General features: G+C 34.0%; 1 protein-coding gene across 1 annotated transcript in view; it reads right to left on the bottom strand.

Moving 5' to 3' along the window:
• Nucleotides 1–24,017, bottom strand: part of LOC103252525 (protocadherin-15-like) — a 34,547-nt gene extending 10,530 nt beyond the window's left edge. Inside the window, exons 1-2 of the mRNA XM_008051123.1 lie at nucleotides 23,938–24,017; nucleotides 5,581–5,757 (exon numbers count right to left, since the gene is read on the bottom strand). Of these exons, the coding sequence (XP_008049314.1) occupies nucleotides 5,581–5,757; nucleotides 23,938–24,017 (257 nt within the window). The remainder of the gene's footprint in view (nucleotides 1–5,580; nucleotides 5,758–23,937) is intronic.
• Nucleotides 24,018–24,304: the final 287 nt, after the last annotated feature.

Here is a 24,304-nt window from a genome sequence, read left to right as displayed (position 1 = left end):
CAAGTTAAGGCAATTAGAATGCTTTCTTTCTTTCTTTTTTTTGGAAATACAATTTTGTCGACTAAGCGTACTTCATTTTTTAAAAGTACTAGAAATGGAATAGTAAAGCTTTTTTGTTTGAATTGCTTATCAAATAAGAGATTCTAAAGGAAGTATACATTACAAATTGTTTCACAAGAAATATATTAGAACTAATATATTAGATCCAGAGGAAGACTGTTAATTTGAGGGGAAAATTTACTTCTACCATGTGAAATTCATTTAATAGATCACAATTCTATTGAATTCCTGCATTTCATGAACAAAGAACCTACAAAAAAAAAGTCTTTTTACTCTACAACATCCCTATTACTTAAATATTTATTTTGGGCTATTTTTCAATTTAAGTGATGTCATAAGTAATTGCTTACTTTTGAACCCACATCTGATATAGAATATCTTTATCTTACTTTGTGCATTTAAAGCAACTTGTCTAGGTAAAAATTCTTGAGTCATAACATTATCCCTTAAAATATGATGAATTTAGATTCATTGGTTTTAGCATTTTAACATGCAAATGAGATGTGCTGGGCTTACCTAATTTTTGTTCCTTTATGAGTAATTCTTAATTCTCTTTCAGTGATTTTTAAACATACCCAGATACTATTCAAAGAAACATGACCATCTAATTGATTTTGCCTGTAATTATAAAGTCTTTCATTCTTTTTTTTCAGTTTTTGTTTCTGTTATTAAAGTTACAATTTTTCAGCAACCTCCTCTGGTGCCCTCCCACTATGGGAACTTTTCTGTCCTTTCAATAAATCCTATTTTCTGAAAAATAAATAAATAAATAAAGTTACAAATTTTTACTTAGAAATACATATAATCACCAGGTTGTATCTTAATTGTCTTATTAAATATTTTATGCTTATCATTTTTTCCTTAATATTCTATGAGCTATATACTTCACGTTGCTGATTTAATTTTCAGATGTCATTTCAGGCAAGATTGAATCCAGACGCTCAGTTGATTTTAGGAGATTGCTTCCATGAGATAAAAAGTTGGTCCTGAGAACCTTCAGGCTTTTGTTGTTTAATACTTTTCTCTAATTTCAGGACTAGGAACTCTACTATATCCTAACATCCATATCAATTATTGAAGGAGGAATCTAACTGGCCTCCCTAGAATGTGTGCTACCCATATCTAGTCAATGTGAGCAGAAGAATGGCATATGGTAGTTCTCCCTTATCGGCTAGTAATATATTACAAGATCCCAGTGGCTGCTTGAAATGGCAGATAGTACTGAATCCTATATATACTATGTATTATTCTATGCTGTACATACATTCCTATGGTAATTTCTAATTTATAAGTTAGGTACAGTAGGTGATTAACTACAATAATATAAATCCAAATAAAATAAATAAAACAATTATTAAAAATATATAATAAAAGTTATACAAATGTGGTCTAGGAACTACTGAAGTCCAGTTGAACTGAATGTGAGACACCTGATTATAGACTACCACCAAGTCAGAGAGGGTCAATTCTCACAAGGGAAAGTGGAGTTCTTTCTCCAGAAACAGATGAAAGATTGAAGCCATGTAAAACACATACACTATTTTACCAACCAATACCATATTACTTTCTATTGAAAATGTTAAACTGTTTTCCAATGGGAGAATATTTCCAGAGTTATATATTCATTCTATCTCTGAGTCATCAGGGTGTTATTCCTGATTTGCAGCATTTATTTTGTTTTTCAATATTTATTACTAATTCAATTTTTCCCCTGCTTACGTACCCTAAAAAGGAGATAGATCTGTCCAAATCCAACATCAATAGAGAAAGGTGTTTTCTCTCTTCATTCTCATCTATAGTGTACTTAGTTGCTGTATGCAAATGTTTTGTAAGTCTAAGGGTGAGGTGCACAGGTCAGTTTCCAGAATGTAGTCAACATTAACTTATTAGTGCTCTGCTATTCTAAGTTCCTTAACCAATGTCATGTCTTTTAATTTTTCTCAACTTATGGAGCACATGCAAACATGTATTTCTGCCTTTAATGATTAGTATGAAGTACAACTCTCAGAGAAAAATGTATAACTACCTTGATGATTGATTACCTGGATGGTGATGATTTGGGGGTTGCAATGCACATATGGATGTAAAAAGAGAGAAGTGGAGGATAAACAGGAGATAGGACCCTATGCTTCACAAAACTCTGTACTTAGTGTAGAGTATGTTTCTGCAGCAGGGTTACAGAGTAGGCAGTGGTTAACCATCCACCCACATTCATATCACTGAATAAGACTGTTCTGCTTAATGAAGCAATTCATGGTTAGACCACCAAGTATTTCTATTTCAACTAGATTCTAATAATCAGTTTTACATTGATTTAGATTTTCAGTATTTTGAATTTTCATGTTTTTTCCTTCACATAGGAAATTGAAAGAGCTTTATCAGTGCGTGGTAGTCAAATCCCATATTAAAGTCAAATCCCATATTTTTAAGTACTGTGCAATGGTAGTTTGTAGACTAGGTGGCCTTTCTCTACCTTCTTCATCTCTCATTTACCATTTGGAAATACTATTTTTAAGCAAGCTAGACATATCAAAGAGGTGAACAAACTAAAATATGTTTATTTTTTTTAATTTTAAGAAGTGTTATTTTAAAGTGATATGATTTTTTTCTGCTTACTGTGTAGAAAGCTACAAGAAAAAGTGACTAATAACAATAAAAACGAATGACAAAAAAGATGCCAACTTATACTAAAATCATAAATTTACCTGAGCTGAGGTCACAATGTGAACAAAACAACAAATTCTAAAGAGGGACAATTAGGTCAATCTCAAATTGAGATGAGACCATGCATTGTTTCATCCTTGGTAGATCAAGGTTAAGAGCAGCTACCATAAAAGCAAATTTTAAAAATCAGTTAAATTTTTAAATGAATTTTAAAAGCCACTTGTGTACTCACATATAAGGCTAGAATAACAGAGACCCACAAACGCAAGGGGGGTTTGCAATCACTCACAAACATTTTTCCATCCTTCTTAAGATAAACTAAGGAACAAGACAAGACACAAGAGGAAATTCCTTCATAGTGTAGAAATACAAAGATATCAGCTAAGGCTATTATGCAATTCCCCAGACCTTTATTTTACATGAAACAAGAGCCTTAGACAGTAAAGAAGGACAAGGAGATGTGTTCATTCTTAGCGCTTGGCCCAAGATCCACCGCTTCGAGGAAAAGGGCATAAGCAAAAATTCCTTATCTTGAGGAAGGAGTAGGATGTCCTCTTAGGCCTAAGACCCTGCACCAGGAGAAAGGAGAACTCTACTACTCTCTGTGGATGGCAGAAAACTCTCTTGCCCCCAAGACCCACCACAAATATGAAGCAGAGTATGGCTGCTATGAAGCCATGAAAAGGAGAAGAAATTGTGAGAAAGCCCACCTCTGGGTTTTAAATATTTGAATTTTTAGAAAAATCAAAGTAAATTCCAAGAGGGATTATGATTATTATTGCTTCTAATCCTCTAGTCTGAGAATTCCAACATCCTCAGAAGCTCAGGTTTTAGTGTAAGTGGAAATTGAGAGAATAACTCTACTTGCATTGGTCTGGGTATTAGGAATACTCAAAGTACTAATACTCTTGTTCAGTGTTAAAAACTAAATTTTTATAACTATGGTATAGATATTTTACCTGTGCTGTATCAGTCTAAGAAATACATATGATATATAGTTTTTTACAAAAATTTCAAGGAACAATTCTAGGGTTTAAAATAGACCAGTGAGTCCAGTGCATCACAGCTTACTACTTAAAGGTGAAGACTACTAGGCAAAAACTTAATATTTCATTATTATTCTATCCTATCCTCAATATAAAAATTTGCTTTTCAATTATACATGTTCTTTTTCTCATTCCCTCTTAGCTACAATAGTTATTCTATTGAATTTAGATCTTTGTTCTCCACAATATAATTTAGGTTTGAAAAAACTTGCTTAACATGAAGGATGTTGATCTTGCACTTCATGGTATCAGTTGAAATACAAATAGATTGTCTCCAAATATTTTATCTCTAAACAGGTTTGCCAGCTAAATTATAATCACCTTCATTTTACTCTTTAAAGCCAGGCTAACATCCTAAAGAAAGTAGATATGTTTGCATTTAGGCAAAACACCCTAAACTCAATCTCTGATCAAATTCAAAAATAAAACTTATGTATGTAGAAAATGCAGAATGCAGATGGATTTAAATTTTTAAAAAAGTGTTAATACTGGAATTAACAGAAAGGATATATTAATCCCTTTAAAGTCTGTTCCTAAATAAAATTTTAAATTAGTAAAATATTTGAAAATTGTCTTGAGCTAAATGTTACTTCATTTGCATGATGATTATAAAGCCTGAGATAGAACAATTGCTCTAGTCATCTATAGTTCTCCTCATTATTGGTAAGTTGGTCTTACACATGTCCCAAATATCTATTAAAAGTTGATTAATAATATACTTAATAACTATAGCTTTCAAAAGATTAAGTTTATATTAAATCACTACTTCTTTGTTGCTAAAATTAGGAGCAGTGAAATGTTGTTGATTAACAGATTTAAAATATGCTAAGTCATTGATTTTATTTTAAAAAGATAGTTACTAAAAAACAGATGTACACACATTTATATAAATATATTTTTTTAAAGTATGTGGATGTATTTATATGCCATTTAGAACGTATAGAAAAAGAAAAACTATATTCTGAAACTATGGCTTTTGTTATGACTATGTGTGTGTTTATACATATAAATAGTTTATGCATAAACTATTTAACATATTTACATATGATTATACATGTATATATATGTTTAGTTTAAAAGGTTTCCTTTAGATAGAATCTCATTCCAAGGACCTGTTGAGCACTAGATGTCACTAGTGTAAAGCAAAAGCTGTTAACACATTTTAAAAAATGTATTAAAGTGTGCTAAAATAATATCCAAGGGAAAATATGTAGCTGAGCAGCATTATGTTTAAGATTCTGAATTTTCTTTATTTTTAGTATTTGCAACTCAAATATTTAAGTTCATACCAAGATGAAATGTCACACAGGGCATGGATTTAAGTGGGAGTGATTTTCCCTCCTGCTCTCCACCACCAAGTCAAGGATAAAAGGAGACACTGATTTTTACTGATTCGGTAGACCTGTAAGAAAGCTGAATTTCATTTTTAGTGTAAGCATACTGAAATCATTGTAGGACAAATTTTCACTTGAAGAATCTGTGCTTTTCTCTGAAATAGCCAGGGCCTTGAAGCAAGAGTAATTAGTTGAGGTGAGGTGATCTCAAGAAGCTGTTTCTTGATGATAAATGTAATAAGCCCTTTCTAGCCCAGAAGAATAAACCCTCTGAAGTCACTCTAGCCAACTTGGATCTGAAAACTTTTAGGCATGAAGACCTTAAATACTATCTCTGATTCTTTACTTACACTTTATTTTCAACAACAATTGGATGAATTCTAAACTTTAAGTACTTACACTGACATCCTTAAGTCAGAATTATCTATGGGTGCTATATAACCAGAGATCTATTACCGACAGCAAAAAGTACTTACTTAAAAAGCTCGTTTCTGTCAATGGCTCTGTTTGTTTGGGGGTCGATTGCATAGACAGTCAAGTCACATTTGGTGTAATCTTCTAGGGAAAAGGCATCTCCATGCCGGCGAGCTCCAATGGACTCCACCACAACCTTGGCACCAGGAATTTGTTCCTGAACATAACGATCCAGGATCCTAAAAATCAAACAAAGTACAGACATGACATTCTGAAGTGTGTTCTGGGGGAAAAAATCACTCTCAACTAGAGATGCCATTTAATAAATGGAAAATGATGACCGCTTGGTTTTTGTTAATGTTTGCTGAATATAAACGCTTGAAAAAAACTTATCTATATTTTTTCAGTTGTTAGCTCCCAATGATGCTGGAAGCTGAATAAGGTAGGAAGAAATCATCAACCATGTCCTAATTAAGCTTAGACTTTTTTGAATTTATGATGCCATTTGAGTTTTTACATAGTTCATGGGAAATGCCAAATAAGCTGTACAAATAAAGCTGTCTATGCTTTATAAAAGTCATAGAGTCTTAGAATTCTTGACTTCACAAGGTTGGTATTCTAAATTACACCTCCCATCAGAGTCTGTGATACTTGGTACATAGTTGTGCACTAAAGTACAGGACTAGGATGCCTGTTTTCCTACAGGTATAGAAATCCTTAGAGCAGTATAGCATTATAGCAAAAATGCAGAGCTATTTCTGCAATGTCAGGTTGACCACATTCAGATACAAATATGGCATGCAAATCTCAAAAGTCATTTAGGTGAATCAAAAAGCTAAAAGATATACTATCTAGCATAAAATCAGTAAAACAAACAGACACAGTGTTAATCAATATATAATTTTCTTGAAAAGACAAGAAAGTAAGACAGATTATGATATATATTTGAAATCTTTGCTTTCTGTGTTTCTACAAATGACAGTTACCTTAATGTCCTGTTCCTTAGTTTAAAAAAAAACTTTATATTATCATCCCTTCTAGATAAAAATTAGAATGCATATTATTAAATATTTACATATTTAATTATTAATTACATAACTATGCATGACAGATATTTTAAAATTTATTTATAGATCCAATGCTCCTTTTGGACTTTATACTTTGAAGTATTTTTTAGTGACAAGAATAACATATTCTAAAGTTCTTTGATACATCAGAAAATAACCTTTGCTACAAATGCCAAAACTGACCTAATTTCTGCTTTATTTAAAATATATTGCCTTAAGAGTTTGGTATGTGCCTGGTATGTCCTTGTTACAATGAGAATACTAAGCTTTGGAAGAAATGGTTATACCAGTGCATGTCAGGAACACTGTCAATGACAGTGAAATGTTCTGTGTGCTTTTAAATATTTGTAGAACAGCACAGCTGAAGTCTGTCTCATTTAAGTACTATATATTCCTATCCTTTTCTGTCACCATTCCACGCCCACTGGTCTCTCTTCTTCACAGTTTCTTTTCTGAAGAGATCCTTGAAAAAGAATAAAGAATAAAATGAAGTGGAATAAAGAAGAAGGAGTAAATTCACCTGGCAAACAGTAGTTAATAGTTGGATGCAACCTGTCTCCAGGAACCTGAAGAAAATAGATGTACTGGGAGACATAGACTAGTGGAACACCATTCAGTCTGTATTTTAGGTTTCTTTTCCTGAGAGATTTAGGCTCACTTATCAAAAATAAGAGGCCCCAAAGTCAGACCACATTATACTGTTGACATTTTGTGAGAAGCACCGATAGTAATAATATAGCATTGAAGAGCACAGAAGTTTGGCTTCTGTTTTCATTTTATTTCCTTACCAATTGCTTAACTCTGGATAACTAATTTTAAGCTCTCAAACTCTCAGTTTCCTTAAATAGAAATTAAGAAATCATCTACCAAATGGGATTGTGTGCACATAAAATGAACTAAGTTTTTACACAAATTTTCACATAGTTTTTAGCACATAGTAACTGTTCTATAAAAGGTTATTATTTTTATTATTAATAATTGGGCTTAAATGTTTGTATTAATAAGCTTTTTCCTTGCTTCTAATTCTTTCAAGATACTTAATGTGTGGAATTATTAAGAAAGCATATTTCTCACTAGTATTAGTTCACAAATCAAAAAGCAAACAAATTGCAGTACATAGTTAAATAAAATGCAGTAGGAGGTTGTCTGTACCAATTCTTCAGTTTAACAATTTTTTACTTCTCCAGTGCATGTAGGCATTGATTTGATATGTTTCAAGGAAATTGTCATATATGCATAGATTACCGTGTGCTGTCCTACAACGAAGTAACTTGTCTATTGAGCCTGTGTCTTTTTCTATATTTCAGGACAATATTGCAGAATCACATGTTATTAAAAATTAGATGTGAAATGAAATATAATTGTACCAATTCCTCAATGGTGATAGAAAACTATAAATTTAAAAAGTCTAAAAATACATTATATCATTTAAAACATGTAGCAATGTCTTCTCCTTGAGCATTTTTCTATTAAACTTTTAGTGATCTTTTGTGATAAAACATATCTTTGATTAAAAGAAATATGTACTAATTTGCATTTCTCATATCTTTTTCTAATAAATATATAAAATTAAACTTTATAGTTTTTAAAATGAGTACATTTTGTAAAAATCTATCTTTCCTCTTATCACCTGTACCTACATACTAAACATTTTCTTTCTTTTTTTTGTGAGTCAGAGTCTCACTATCACCCAGGCTGGAGTGTGGTGACACACTGCTCACAGCCACTGCAGCCTCGACCTGCTGGGCTCAAGCGTTCCTTTTGTCTTAGACTTCCAAGTAGCTGGAACTACAGGCATGCACCACCATGTCTCACCATGTTGCCAAGATTGGTCTCCAACCCCTGAGCTCAAACAATAGTCCCACCTCCCTTGGAACTATTTTAAGTATTTCAAATAAGATCAGAATGGTAAGAGTCCCTAAGAGGCTGCTGTTTTAACTGGTGTCTCATCTTTTTCACTATGATAAAGTGATAAGGATAATTGGTCCTTTTTCTTTTTTCTTTTTATTTATTTATTTTTTTGAGTTAGAGTTTCACTCTGTCACCCAGGCTGGAGTGCAGTGTCACACTCATGGCCACCACATCATTGACCTGTTGGGCTCAGGTGATCCTTCTGCCTCAGCCTTCCTAGTAGATGGAACTACCAGAATGCGCCACCACACTCCATTAATTTTTTGATTTATTGTAGAGAGAGGTCTCACCAAGTTGCCCAGGCTGGTCTCAAACCCCTGGGCTCAGACAATCCTCTCATCTCGGCCTCCCAATGTGCAGGGATTACAGGCTTGAGCCACCGCACCCAGCTGTACTAAACATTTTCTACATCTATCTCCATTTCTATATGTATGTACATTTCATTACATATGTACACATACACATATAGAGAGATACATATACCCTTCATATATGTGTAGAGACATGCATACACTTTATATGGAGAGATTTTCAATAATGTTTAGCTCACCTATAATATCTATCATATATACACACACATCAAGAAAGACGTATCTAATGATGTTTATATAATGTTAATAATGTTTAGGACCTTGGGCTATGATTTTGGGTTTACTTTTTATAACTTTCTCCTTTATATATTATGTTGTCCCACATTTTAATAATGGGAGCAATATAGTCATAAAAAAACTTTTTAACTCCATATTTTCTCTTCCCTAACTTCTTGAGAAAAAAAACTTCATATAAATCCATATTTTGAGAGTTTAACAATTTAGATAATTAAATTGGACTCTGAGCTAATAAAATTACAGCAAAGCTCAAGTAAGCGTTAAGTAGGGAAATTTACATTTATTCTTTCATTCAACAGATATCTACTGAATGCCTACCATAGGCCAGACGTTGTTCCAGACACATGGAATATATCCGTGAGTAAAACCACATATACCCCATTTTCCTTATCCACTCATTGTTGATGGATATTTGTATTATTTCTATGTGGAGACTATTGAGAATATTGCTTCAGTGACCATGGAATCTGTTCAAATTCTGATTTGATTTTATTTTTTGTATATATACCCAGAGCTGGAATTGCTGGATCATATATTAGTTGTATTTTTTAATTTCTTGAGGAATTTCTATACAATTGCTTATAGCAGCTATATCATTTTATATTCCCAACAAGTGTTCTAATTTCTCTGTACCCTCACCAACACTTATCTTTTTTTTTTTTTTGACAACAGTCATCTTAACCAGTGTGAGATGATAGTTCAGTATAGTTTTGATTTGCATTTACCTCATGGTTCACAGTGATGAATATACCTGTTTACCATTTGTATATCTTTGGAGAAATGACTATTCAAGTCCTTTATCCATTTTCAACTGAGTTACTGTACACAAAAATTAACTAAAAATAGATCAAACATTTGAATGTAATATCTGAAATGATAAACTTGGAAGAAAACATAGAGTACTTCTTTACATTGGTTTTGGCAATGGATTCTTAGATATAACACCAAAGCACTGGCAACAAAAGCAAAAAAATAGATAAGTAGGGCTACAGCAATCTAAAAAGCCTCTGTATGACAAAGGAAAAATCAACAGAGTAAAAAGACAACCAATAGATGGGGTTATAGAAAATATTGGCAAACCATATATCTAATAAAAAGTTAATTTATAAAATATATAAGAAACTTTTTCCACAATGATTTAGTCCCCCCTTTTTCCTTCTCCCTTACTGGAGGATTGTTTTGAAAATATATCTAATATAAAAATTAATTTAAAAAGAAATCTAGGCTGCAGTTTGGGGTTAGAATAGGGAATGGGGCCTATATCTTATAACTTCACAATTGCTGAGTGATTTAATATAGGACTTAAAATTCACACTATTTTAGGACCCCTACTAGACTAATGTTGCCAGACACAAAACAATAAAATACATATTTAAAACATGTTAACTAATTATGTTGCTGGAAAATATGAGATTTTGATTCAGACAATACCCTCTTGTATACTAGACAATGTTAAATTTTACCTATGGCTTGTGTTTCTGAAAAACAAGTATGGTTAAGAAGTTCCCTCATCCTTTTATGTTCCAGGAAACTGTTTATTATAAATGACCATCCTTCTCCATATGACATCTACAATTCTCATGATCTTTGTTTACCTATCAGAAAGCTAGACACAGACCCTCAAATTTCTATTTTTTGCCTTAAAATGTATTAGTTGAGCTGTCTCCCCCCACCCACACTGGTCAATGGGATTCAAATTCTTGTTAACCAAACTTTATTGAAGTAGTTTAGTTAAGTTTCTCTTTTTCCTCTTAACCCCTGGAGAAGGCCCACCATTACCCTGAGATCTCATACAACTCCTCAACAGTAGGCTGATGTCAGGGTAAAACATTCTTTGATTTAAAATTGTCTGATTTTCCTACTTCTCTACATCCAGTTGTTGTTTACTCTTCCCTGTAAAAGTCCTTCTTTTCCTAATATTTGAGATACTTGAAGATCACTTAGTTAGAGTTCTTATTACAACAGATCCTGTCCCCTTAGTGACTTATTCTTTTCTCTCTCTTACAATAAGCTTTTTGAGTAAATTATCTTCACTTCTAAATTCATATTTGTTTTCATTTAACACATGGTACAAGGAGACAGCTAATGGAATTTTTTTTCAGGCTTCTTTTTGTGGCTATTAAATGAGTCTATGTATTACCAACCAAAGCAGGCGATACTCAAAGGATTTTTAGCAGACTATACATGAAACTAAAGAATATTCGTTACTCTTTTTCATATTCCCATGGTGTTATGAACATTAATATGCCTCCCCCCAAATTCATTGCTGAAACCCTACCCATGGTGTGCCTGTATTTGAAGATGGGGTCTCTAAGGAAGTGATTAAAGTTGAATGAGGATGTAAAAATGTGGCTCTGATCCAAGTAGAATTAGTGTTCTTATATTAAGAGACACTAGGGAGATTTCTCCCTACCTCTCCATGCATAAAGACGTCTTGTGAACACAAAATGAGAAGGCAGCCATCAGCAATCCAAGGGGAGGGCCCTCTCCCATCAGCAACACAGTTGGCACCCTGACCTTAAACTTGTAGTCTCCAGAACTACGAGAAAACAAATGTGCTGTTTAAGCCTCCCAGTCCGTGGTATTTCATTATAAGAGCCCAAGCAACTAAGAGGCACTCAGGAGGCCTCAAAATCTCCAATCATATGTGTCACCTTCTGCCAGTTAATATGTGTAAATTCTGATCAACACTATTTAATTATATCTAAAAATTGCTCAAACTGTAAAATAATGAGTGATATATAAGTTTTTTTCCCGCCACAAAAATGACTATAACAAATAAATTCTAATCAATTGAAACTCTTTTTATTCTTCCCTTTTTGGTAATGAAATGCCATTCTGTGTACTGCCTTCTCATTGACAAATATAAGTCACAGTACTACTTCAATTAGCTGTCCCCATCATTAATAAAAATACATGCTTAGAACTGTGCTATTTATACCACAGAAAATGTAATGAATCTTCATGAGAGCCACACAAAATGGCATTGATAAAACGGCATGAATACCCCTATTTTACAAGTAGAGTTTGTTGATTTTTGCGTGACTAGCATTTACATTCTTTTCTTAGTAGCACCCTGACTTTGATTTGAGAAATTAATCTCGTTTCCAACAGTCACATTCTGTGACAACTTAACTAGGGGTCTTGGCCTGAGCTAGCTCCATACCAAAAAGACTCCATTTAACCCAAATAAGGTCATTCTCCTTTTGGAATTTGGTTCTTGGGTTAAAGACAAAGAAAATTTAAATGGGGAGAATTCACCCATGCAAAACCCAACATTCTCACCAGACATTACATAAAACTATACCTGAAGTTCCTGCTTCCCAGGTCTCTTCAGCTGCCCTCGTTACTGACCACTTCTCATCCTGTTTTTCCATTCTCTTGTTGATAATGTCAGGTCCCAATAGTCTTCCAATAAATTTATCTTTGCTAAAGTGAATTTCAGCCTATTTCTAGCACATTAGAACTGATATTATACATATTTTAACTTTACGATGCAGCAACACCAAAGCACTAATCATTTTTTTTCTATTTATTTCATGGCTGCAACATTTGCCTCATTGCCATAGACTCTAGTCAAATCTGTCTTTGTAATTCAATTAATTATATATTTTTCTTGCTTAAATTTTCAGTGATTGCTATAGAGTATGCTAGAAATTTATATTGTGAATAATTCAGATTTGTCACCTGAATTATTTTTCCTGAATCACAATTGCCAAGACTCATAAGCAATCAAGATGTTTTTTAGTAAGTGAATAGATAATAAACAGTGGTACATACAGATAATTAAATATTAATCAGTGCTAAAAAGAAACAAGTCATCAAACCATGAAAATATAGAGAGAAATCTTAAACCGTTGCCAAATGAAGAAGTTCATCTGAAAAGGATACATACGGTATGATTACAACAACTATGTGACATTTTGGAAAAGGCAAAACTATAGAGAAAAAGACAGTAAAAAGACAGTTTATTGCTATGGATTTGGTGGGGAAGGAGTGAATAGGAAGAGCACAGATAATTTTTAAGATAGTGAAAATACTCTATGAAACTATAATAGTGGATACATGTCATTATATATAGTCTATATCCATAAGTTATACAACATTAAGAGTGAACCCTAGTATGAAGTATTGACTTTGGAGGACTATGGTGTGTGCTGTAGTTTGTGTCCCTCAAAAATCATGAGTTCAAAATGTAATACTCAGTGCAACAATGGTGAAAGGTGAGGCCTTATAAAACATAATTAGGTCAGGAGGGTGAAATACACGTGTTAACATTACAATCAAGGGAGGGATCCATGATGGCCACCATGGAGCAGCCGACTGGCACCTCTTTCACTGAGTAAGGAGAGAGTAGGTATCCACCTGTCAATAGATGGAGACAATCCAAACATTTTTGAATGGGTAAAGAACCCTGCACCGAGCAAAGGTCTCTTTGAAGACACAGAGACCAGAAGGCCACAGTGAACTCGGGAACCTGGGTGCCCCATCCCCCACGATGCACCAGGCTCACACAGGAATTGTAGCCTCTGTCTGGTAAATGAGAATGGGTGAGTCATGAAAAGATGCACTGGGTCAGTTCAATCCCTCCCAGTCATGCAGCATGAGTCATTAGTTCCATGCAGAAAGAGTACTGGTCAGAGTATATCAGTGGACAACTGGAGTCCAAGTAGAATGGGAAACAAAGCCATGCCTAGTCAGCTGCCATGAGTGCAGATTCTACCAGTGGAGCTTGGGAGCTGGCTCCCAGGCAGAAAAAGTCCACCTGCAGAGTGAACCCAGCTGATGCCTGCTGCAAGCGGTTGGTGGTCATCTGCTTAACCAGATCAAAAAGAATAACCTATAAGCCCTATGTGCCTACAGAATGAATTCCCCCCCGCACTCCACATGGACCTCCCATGGCAGGGAACTCAGTTTTTCAAGAGTAGATTGCTGACATGAATAGGGAAGGAACAATATGAAAGAGACCTGAAGGTTTTCTCTGTGGGAAGGCTTCTGGGCTGTAAATCATGACAGCAGATAGAGTGCCTATGCCCCACACACTCTCTGCTGAGTGCTAGTAGCAGGAGCTGAAAATTAACCCAAATAGATTAACAGTGAGCAATAAAATCTACAGTACAGAAACCTACCACAGGGTCTAGCAAAGAGCAGAAGTGAATGTCCCTCCCTCTCTCATCAAGTGACCTATATTGAATGACAGAAAAGGCCCTAGAACAGAAGCTCATTGACTAGCTTCAGAGTAACAAAATCAAGGTGGAATTATAGAGACAGAAGAGAGGCTTGTCACAAATGAGGAAAAAAATCAATAAAAAAATTATAGGCTGCCCTCAGAATCCTAAAAAGACAGCACCCGAAAAAGCAGCCATCAGAGCACAAATTATGGAATCCCCCAGAAGGACCTGACGCAGATGACAGTCACAGAAATCAGAGAGTGGATGGTTAAAATAAACATAAAAAGAAACGAAGAGAAACTCACACGGGATGTAAAAGTGGAGTTGGCTAATTTCAGAATAGCCCATTCTGAAGTAATAAAATGAAGAACTTCATCCTGGAAATTAAAAATATAGTAACAAATAGAGGGTGCAGGATCAACCAGGCAGGGTAAAAAATCTCAAAGCCTGAAGGCCAAAATTTGGAATTAGCCCAAACATATTTTTAAAGAAAAAAACTCAAAAGGAAGAACCAAAGCCTCCAAGAGATGTGGGAGTAAGTCAAAAAGTCAAATCTGCATGTGATTGGTATCCCCAAAGCAGAAAGGGAAACTAAGAACACCACGGAACAAGCATTCCATGAGGTCATCCAAGAATACATGCCATATCTCAGTAAAGTGGTAACCATTCAAGTGTCAGAGATTCAGAGAACCTCAACAAGGTACTACATGAGAAGACCATCCCCAAGACACATAATAATCTGCCTCCACCAAAAAAAAAAAAAAACATGAAATAAACAATTCTAAAGACAGCAAGACAGAAAGGTCAGACTACCTGCCAGGGAAAACCTATCAGAATTGCTCCAGACTTGTCTGCAGGAACGCTGCAAGCCAGAAAGGACTAGAGTCCAATTTTTAAATGTTCTTACAGAGAAGCAATACAGCCAAGAATTTTCTACCCCACTATGCTAAACGTCATCAGTGATAGAAAATTAAAATCCTTCCTAGACACCCAATACCTAAAAGAATGTGCCACCTCCAGATAAGCCCTTCATGAGATGCTTAAGAAGGTGTTGAACACCAAAAAAACAAAACAAAGCAACAACAACAAAAACAAACAGTTGTAACCATCACAAAAGTACAGGTAAGTACAAAATTAACAGAGAATACAGAGCACTCACAAAAATGAAACTGCACACATACATAAATGCAAAAGAAAAAAAAAAGAGCAGTCCTCTAAGTGCCCTGTGACGGGGTAAACTCTCACATTTTAATTATCATTTTGAATGTGAGTGAACTAAATGCACCACTAAAGAGACACGGAGTGGCAAACTGGATATAGACGCATAATCCAATAGTCTGCTGCCTCCTGGAAACTCATCTCACTGCCAAGGACACCCAAAGGCTCAAAGTTGGGGACAGGAAAATGGTCTTTCAGGTAAGTGGAAGACAGAAGGGAGCAGATGTACCTATTTTGATATCAGAGAAAACAGATTTCAAACCATCAAAAGTTTAAAAGGACACAGGACACTGCATATTGATTAAAGGTTCAATCCACCAGCAAGAAATATCTATCTTATACATATATGAACCCAAAACAGGAACACTAGGTTTTATAAAACAATTACCAATAAACTAAGAAAGGACCTTGATTCTCACACAATCAAAGCTGGAGACCTAAGTAACCCAAACAGCTCTAGATAGGTCATCAAGGCAAAAAGTCAACAAGGAGATCTGGAATCTTAACTTAATGCTTGAGCAAATGAATTTAATAGACATATAAAGAACATTCCACTCAATGTCTACAGAGTATATATTCTACTCACCAGTATATAGAACATACTCTAAAATCAATCACATGCTCAGTCATAAATCAAGTGTGAACCAATTTGAAAAGATTGAAATATCATGCATCTTCACAAATCACAGTGGAATACAAATAAAAAATAAACATCACAATCAATGAGATCCCTATAAACACACAAAGACATGATCACTAAATGACATGCTGTTGAACAACTTCTGGGTAGGCATGAAAATCAAAACAGAAATAAAAAGATTGCTGGAAACAAATGAAAACAAACACACATCTTATCAAAACATTTGGAATGCCACGAAGCAGTATCAAGAGGAATACTCATAGCATTGAATGAGCAGATCAGGAAAACAGAAAGACCACAAGTAAACAATCTAGCATTATACTTAAATGAGCCAGAAAGGCAAGATCATCTGAATCCTAACTCCAACAGGAGAATCCAGATCACCAAGATAAAATCACAAATTGCAAGATATAGATGGCAAAACTATCATAGAAAGGATCAACCAGACAACAAGCTGGTTCTTTGAAAGGATATATAAGATTGACAGACACTTGGAAAAACTGACTATAAATAAATAAATCAGAAGAGAGAAAGTTCAAATAAACACAATTAGAAAAGCAAAAGGTGAAATCACAACTAGCCCTAAAGAAATTAAAATGCTTATCAGCAATTACTATGAACACCTCTATGCAAATAAACTAGAAATGGAGGACTTTCTGACACACACACACCTCAAGGTTGAAACAAAAAGAAATTTAAACTCTAAATAGACCAATAACAATCCAGGAAATCGACTCAGTCATAAGAAATTCCCTTGCCTAAAAGTGCCCCAGACCAGATGACTTCCCAGATGAATTCTACAAGAAATACAAGGAGGAGCTGATACCAATCTTATTGAAAGTATTGCAGGCAACTGAGAATGGTGACATTTTCTCCTAATCATTTAATGAAGCTAACATCATACTGATACACAAATCTGGCAAAGACCCAAAAATGAAAGAGAATTACAGGCTAATCTTCTTGATGAACATAAATGTAACAATTCTCAACAAGATTCTAGTAAATTGGATCCAACAACACATCTCAAGGATCATCCAACATGACCAGGTATGTTTCAGTCCTGGGATGCAGGGATGGTTCAACGTTCACAAGGTCATAAACACAATTCAGCACATTAACAGATGTAAAACAAGGAACCACATGATTATATCACTAGATGCAGGAAAGACAATTAACAAAATTCAGCAACATTTCTTGATAAAAACCCTTGAGCACCTAGGTACAGAAGGAACATTCCTCAAAATAGTAAGAGCCATCTATGATAAACCCATAGCCAACATATTGCTCAATGGACAGAAGTTGGAAGCATTTTCCCTGAAAGCAGGAACAAGACAAGGGTGCCCACTCTCATTCTTCCTGTTTGACACAGTATTGGAAGTCCTAGTGAGAGCAATGAGGCAGGTGTCCAAATATGAAAAGAGGAAGTTAAGCTATACCTCTTTGCAGACAATATGATCCTATACCTTGAAAACCAAAGGAGTCTGTCAGAAACCTCCTTGCAGTGATAAATAACACTGGCCAAGACTCAGGATACAAAATCAATGTGCAAAAGACAGATGCGTTTGTTTTGTTTTGTTTTGTTTTTTGAGTTGGAGTCTCACTCTGTCACCCAGACTGGAGTGCAGTGGCCTCTCCTGGCCACCGCAGCCTCGACCTGCTGGGCTCCGGCGATCCTTCCACCTCAGCTTTCCAAGTAGCTGAAACTACAGGTACGCCTACCACGCCCAGCTAATTTTTGATTTATTGTAGAGGTGAGGTCTCGCCAAGTTGCCCGGGCGGGTCTGGAACCCGCGGGCTCAGGCAATCCACTCACCTCAGCCTCCCAAAGCGCGGGATTACGGGCAGAGCCACCGAGCCTGGCGACAGATATGTTTTTAAACATCAACAACAAACAGAGAACCAAATCAAAGTAGCATAATCCCATTCACAATATCCACACAAAAATAAATGAAATAACTTGGCGACATCTACCTAACCAGAGAAGTGAAAGTCCTTTACAACGGGAACTACAAGAAGCTGCTCAATGAAATCAAGGAAAACACAAATGAAAAACATTCCATGCTCATGAATTGGAAGAATCAATAATGTCAAGATGTCTATCCTACCAAGGCAATCTACAGATTCAACACAATACCCATCAAATTACAATCATCATTTTTTTCTCAATCTTGAAATGACAATACAGAAACAAAAAAGGCCACAGATAGCCAAAGCAATTCTCAATAAAAGGAAAAAAAGTGGGAGGCATCAAACTTCCAGAACTTAAACTTTATTTCAAGCCTACAGTAACCAAAACAATCTGATGTTGGTACAGGAATATGAACATAGACTAATGAACATACTATTTAACATAATCATGAATTTATATAATTATGAGATCTTTATTAAATGTTTTTAAAATTGAAAACTAAAAAAAATTTAATATAGTCAATATAACATTTTATATAAATATATTTTAGTGTGCTATTACATGCTAATTAATTTCCAATAACAAAAAGCTTATCTGAATAGCTTTCTTAGAATAAATATTAAAAGATATACTTAACTGAATTTTTTTCTTATGTAGATCATTTTTTTAATCATAAACTAATGGTGTCAATAAACAACTGTCTCACTTAACTTATTCTTGAACCAAGCTATTTTTGTTAGATGCACTAACATTTAATTTACAGCATTGCCTTATCCAGTTACTTAAATATACATCTTAAAATTGTTTCAAGAGGAAATTGCATTATAAAAAACTAAAGTGTAAGGTGTTTACTGAAAGCTCTATGGCAAAGACAAGTATTTTCTCGTGCTTGATTTGTCTTTTTTTTCCTTCAGTAAAATTATTACAGCAGCCATCTTCCCAATTACTTATTTGTCTGTCTAAATAAGCTATGTTAAAATTATCATTTGATGGCAATTTCTGTTTTTGCATGTTGAGTTAAATACAAAGAATAGATGGGTTAGATTTTTAATTAAGTTTGTTTTCTGAGTGGCAGTATAATAGAAGAAACCCAGTCTGCTGATGACTGATAGATATAGGTTCAAATTAAACCTCTACTGCTAGCTATCTAGATTCTTGTAGAAATAACTCAACCTCTCAAAGTTTCAAGAAACTCACCTGTACAATGGGAAAGATAATTATACTTACCTCAAAGGGTCCCTGTGAAGAGTTAATTAGGTGCACAAAATCTGACAAATATGAAGAGTGCCATAAGTGTTAGCTATTTGTTGTAATTGTTACAGAAACTCTTTAGATTTCATGATTGTAAGCCCTTCTTAAACCTCAACAAAAAAGTGTTGTTGAAATAAATGGTTAATGGCTTATACTTAACTAAAAATATAAGGAGATTCCCAAGAATTTACCAATATTTTTACAAATATTTGGCTAAATGAATTAATAGGCATTGCAGATGACTGAAGGGATACACAATACAGGAATATAGTTTCCCCTGTTAATACAGACCCACAGGGACTCTACCCAGACTATATCCTAAATAACACTGTAGGTGCTATGGAATATTTTGTTCATTATATTATGTGGCAGCCTCTCTATGATAAACTACAGGGGGAAAAAAAAACAAAAAACGTTTTCCCAAGCTGGAATTAAACTCAGAAATGGTTATTTTTTACCAGATGTAGTTTGGTTTTGTGAATTTCGTAACTGATTCTGTTCTTGTTTGCGTGTTTCACCTTAGCCCCAGAAAGGTGAAAGTCAAGTTTCTGACTACTCTGTATAGACTCTAGAGGGCTTTGTAGCTTCTTTATTATTACTTACTCTCACTTTCATCCTTTATTCTCTTTCTCTTCTGTTTGCTTTATTTTTCTGAACTCATTATCAATGCATTATATCTTGCTTTACTGTATGGATCATTGTAAATGACTTAATTTTTATTTGATATAAGGTGGAAAATAAAAAAGAATTAAATCTAGCCTCTAATCTATATTAGGCATATATGAAAGCATCTAAAATACTATTTATGACTTTTCTGATACAAGTGAAATTTTCTTATATAAACATGTGATTTAGTTTTTCTTACATTAAAAAAACAGCTACACAGACTGAGAGAAATTATGAGTAAATTGAAGAAAGTTAAGAAAAGAATAATAGGTATAATTAAGAGAAGAGAAATTGACTTTTGTTGATCAGGGTGGCCTCCCAAAGAAGAGATATGTTTACATTATGCCGTGGGTTGGGGTGAATTACAAAAATAACAAGCTGTTCTATTTGGCAAAAGCTTTAGTTTATAAAACCTAGAAGATGATGCTGTATTACTAATTCCATTTAAAGTATATAGAAAATGAGAGAGAGAGAGAGAGGAGAAAAAGAAAGAAGAATTAAAAGAAACAAATCCACTATGAAGTTTAGAAATTTCTATGCCAACTTTGATTCAAATATTTTAACACAATAGTATCTAGTTACTTTTTGTTTGGTGCAAGCAAAAGCTCTGAAACAGAACTGAATGATGTGACATTTGAGGAAAGAAATACAGAGATTATATTACTATTTAGGATTACCCACTTTGTTACTAGTTTGATATAAAAGCATTGGGAATAATTTAAAATAATGCTATATGACACAAAACACTAACTGGATTTTAAATTTTTGTGCTTTTTTCTATATTTCAAGAAAATGAACATTAACAATAATACTGCAATATGCATGAAAATCAATAGCAAAGACTAGTTTTTAAAAGTAAAATTGCATAACTGAGCTATTTTCAATTCTGTAAAGAACTATGACATCTTATAACTGATTGAGTTAAAAGTAACTAATTCTTCTTGCAACCGGAGAAGGTCACTTCTCCTTCTCTATCAAAATAAAGCCCCAAATTTAGTGTTTCAAAAACAGCAAATAAATTTCCTTTGTGTCCAAATAATGATTTTTCAAAGCTTTAAGTAAAACTGAATTATATTTACCCATTTTTATGAAGAATAATGAATTACACCTTGAATATTAAAAGGTAGTATTTTATTATATTTAGCCTGTGAGTTCTACTTTTAAAATTATCAATTTTCATTTACAGCTATTACAGAAAACATTATTTTCAAGAGCCACACTGTTGAAATGGCTATGCTCTATCATCTGATAGAAATTAGATCATTCATGGCAATTCTCTGTTGATAACCTCTTCAACTTCAACTAGCGCTTTATGCTAAGTATTCTTAGAGAAAATTGACATGTGATACACAAAACTTATAGCAATTTAATTTTAGAATACAGCTGGTTTGAGAGACTACATAAGTAAAGAAACGTTTTGAGTAGTTAGTGACTACTGTAGAGGACAGGCAGTTCTAAGGACTTTCCATCGCACGCAGAGAAAAGGTTCTATAACTTATTTTCAACTGTGATATCTCTATTTTATTATACCAAAAATGCTCCTACCACTGACATTTTATATCTCCAGTTCTTTTTCTGCTAGTAATTATGCCTCTCCCTCCCCAAAGCCACATGATTTTCTTCCTTACTTCATTCAGGTTTCTGCTCAGTTTTCAGCTTATCAGAGAAGCTTTCCTTAATTATTCTAAATAAAATAGTACTGCCATTCCATAACTTTGTGTTTGTTACTTGTATTTATTTGTCTTTATTGTAGTTATCACTACCTAACATAATATTATCTATTTATTAATTGTTATATGCAGTTTTCATGCAATAAAATGTAAGCTCCATGACAAGAGGTGTTTTGTATTGTTCATGGCTAAATTTCCAGGGCTTACAATCAGTAACTATATGTTTTTTAGTGAATATACCCTCAGCTTTAAAATATTGACACGAAGCCATATTTCAAAAGACACAACAAACTTGATATACTGGCCCAAGGCTTTCTAGCTAGTCTTTGATGGACTGAGTATTGAGCCTAGATCCTCTGAAATCATATGGAAGCCTGGGCAATATAGCAAGACCTCATGTCTTAAAAAAAAAAAAAAAGATTAGCTTGGCATAGTGGTGAGCACTGGTAGCCCCAACTACTCCAGATACTGAGGCAGAAGGATCATCTTAGCCCAAAAGGTTAAGGCTGCGGTGAGTTGTGATTGTGCCACTGCAGTCCAGCCTGTGTGACAGAGAGAACCCAACTAACTCCAAAAACAACAAAAACAATCAAACAGAAAAAGAACTTTACCTTTCTTCTCAAAACAAAGCTTTATTGCACTGATTTAAGAAACTATAAGTGCTGGTATTTATCACTTATTCTTTCATAGGCATGCTTCTCAAGTGAATTTCTAATTCTCATTATTTATAATGTATGTTTTCCAACCTTAATTCCAGGAACTATAGATTGAATACACAGACGCAGTTCAGGTACTATATAAATATTTCACAAAGATGAGACTCTTCCACATCAAGTCAATGACTACTTCAATAAAGCTCTACCATAATTGAATTTTCATATCATATTTAGAAAGAGAGAACTCAGAGATATTACCAGTTGCAATTCATAACATAACACAGTATTTCTAAACTCTTTACACTTTTCTAAATGTCTTTTAAAAATATTCTTAAGGATTTAAGTTTTAGACCCCAAATTTCTTTTAATTTTGGGGGCTTCATGATGAGCTGGAATTTAACTTTAAAAACCTAAGATATAAGGAAGATGCCTCAAAAATTTTAATTATTTTTTGGAGGGCTGTCCCCTTGTAGTACAGGCCTCCCTTGCTAGGTAAAGTGTTCTGAGAACCAACGGGCATCAGCGTACCAGTTAACATTGTTGTAAGAGGCTGTGTTTGGCTTCAGCAAAAATTTTTTTGAAAATTCTTTCAACACATTTGCCCATTTCATGATGGGTGACATACGAATACACCTGTCCACACCGCACTAAGTGTTTACAGTTTTTTATCAAAAACAGAATGAGCCCCCATACCCCACTCTCCTTATTCACCTTATATCACCCCAGCAACTTATTTTTGTTGTTTCCCCAGAGGAAAATATCCTTAAAAGGAAATGCTTAGCCAATGTGAAAGAAGTGAAACAAAACATGGTAGAAGTACTAAAAGGCATCAAACTCAATAAGCTTAAAAAGTGTTTTGAGCAGTAGAAGAAGCATCTTGATAGGTATATTATATAAAATGATGAGTACTTGGAAGATGACTGAAGCTGAAACATGCAAGAATAAGTATTTAATTTTTCATGAATAAATTCTATTTTGGGGGGAATCCCCCTAAGTAGATAAGTCATAGATATTCAAGGATACCCCCTGGGGAAGCAGAACATCACTGGAATTGGTTATATGCATTAATATAATTTTAAAAGGTGTATTTTATTAACTAAGGGAATTGTTCAATTTTATAAGAATAAAATAAGAAAGCAGTACAAAAATAATTAAGTTTAGCTACTTAAGTCCATTCCAAGGAAATGTAGATAAATCATGAGCATTTTAGAGCTAGCATTTACCATAAGCATTCTATTTCCCAGGCACCGTGCTCTTAGCTATCAAAGTGTACTGATCTTTGTAAAACCTTTCCCAATGTGAAATGGATATATCAGGTCATTATTTTTCCTTTCATCAAGTGTCTCAATTTGCACCAATTTTACGCTTACAAAGGAAACCTTAAATTATGTACTAGCCTAAAATATGAGTCTACCTTAAAAAAATAGAAATGTTAATCACATGAAATACAAGCTTTCACTTTACGGGATAGGGATGTCTTATGGGAAATATGGAAAATGGCTTTGATGATGATATGATTTGTCATCTAAGACTGTCCACAGGGAATAAATGTGCTGAATAGCCTTATCTCTGGACCAATAAATTTTTATGCTTAATTAACTATTTGGCACTCTGATGTGTACTAGAGGTATATGTACATTTTCATCACTCACCTCTTAGACACTGATAGAGTGACAACTGAAGCCTTAAATGCTGAATCAGGTCCAAGAGTGCTTATCACTACCACTTCCATCTTCTAAAGTAGTTTTCCAAAAGGGATCAGAAATATTTCTGCTTAAGAAAACTCTATCTTTACACAGATTTTCTAAAAATCTGCAAAAAGTAATCAGATTTGGAAAGTAGAAATTCTTCTAAAACTAGTGTTAGTAAAATGGAATATCCATATATTAAAAAATATTTGGACACATAAAAATACACAAAATTTATATATAAAAATTAACTCAAAATGGATTCAAGATCTAAATGTAACACTCTAAAACTACAAGATACCCACAAGAAAACACATTAGAAAATTTTCAT

Source organism: Carlito syrichta, unplaced genomic scaffold (assembly GCF_000164805.1).
Source record: "Carlito syrichta isolate Samal-C Ts95f unplaced genomic scaffold, Tarsius_syrichta-2.0.1 Scaffold165948, whole genome shotgun sequence".
NCBI lineage: Eukaryota > Metazoa > Chordata > Mammalia > Primates > Tarsiidae > Carlito > Carlito syrichta.
The sequence above is the reverse complement of the archived record's forward strand: the minus strand, read 5'-3'. Positions and strand labels throughout refer to the sequence as shown.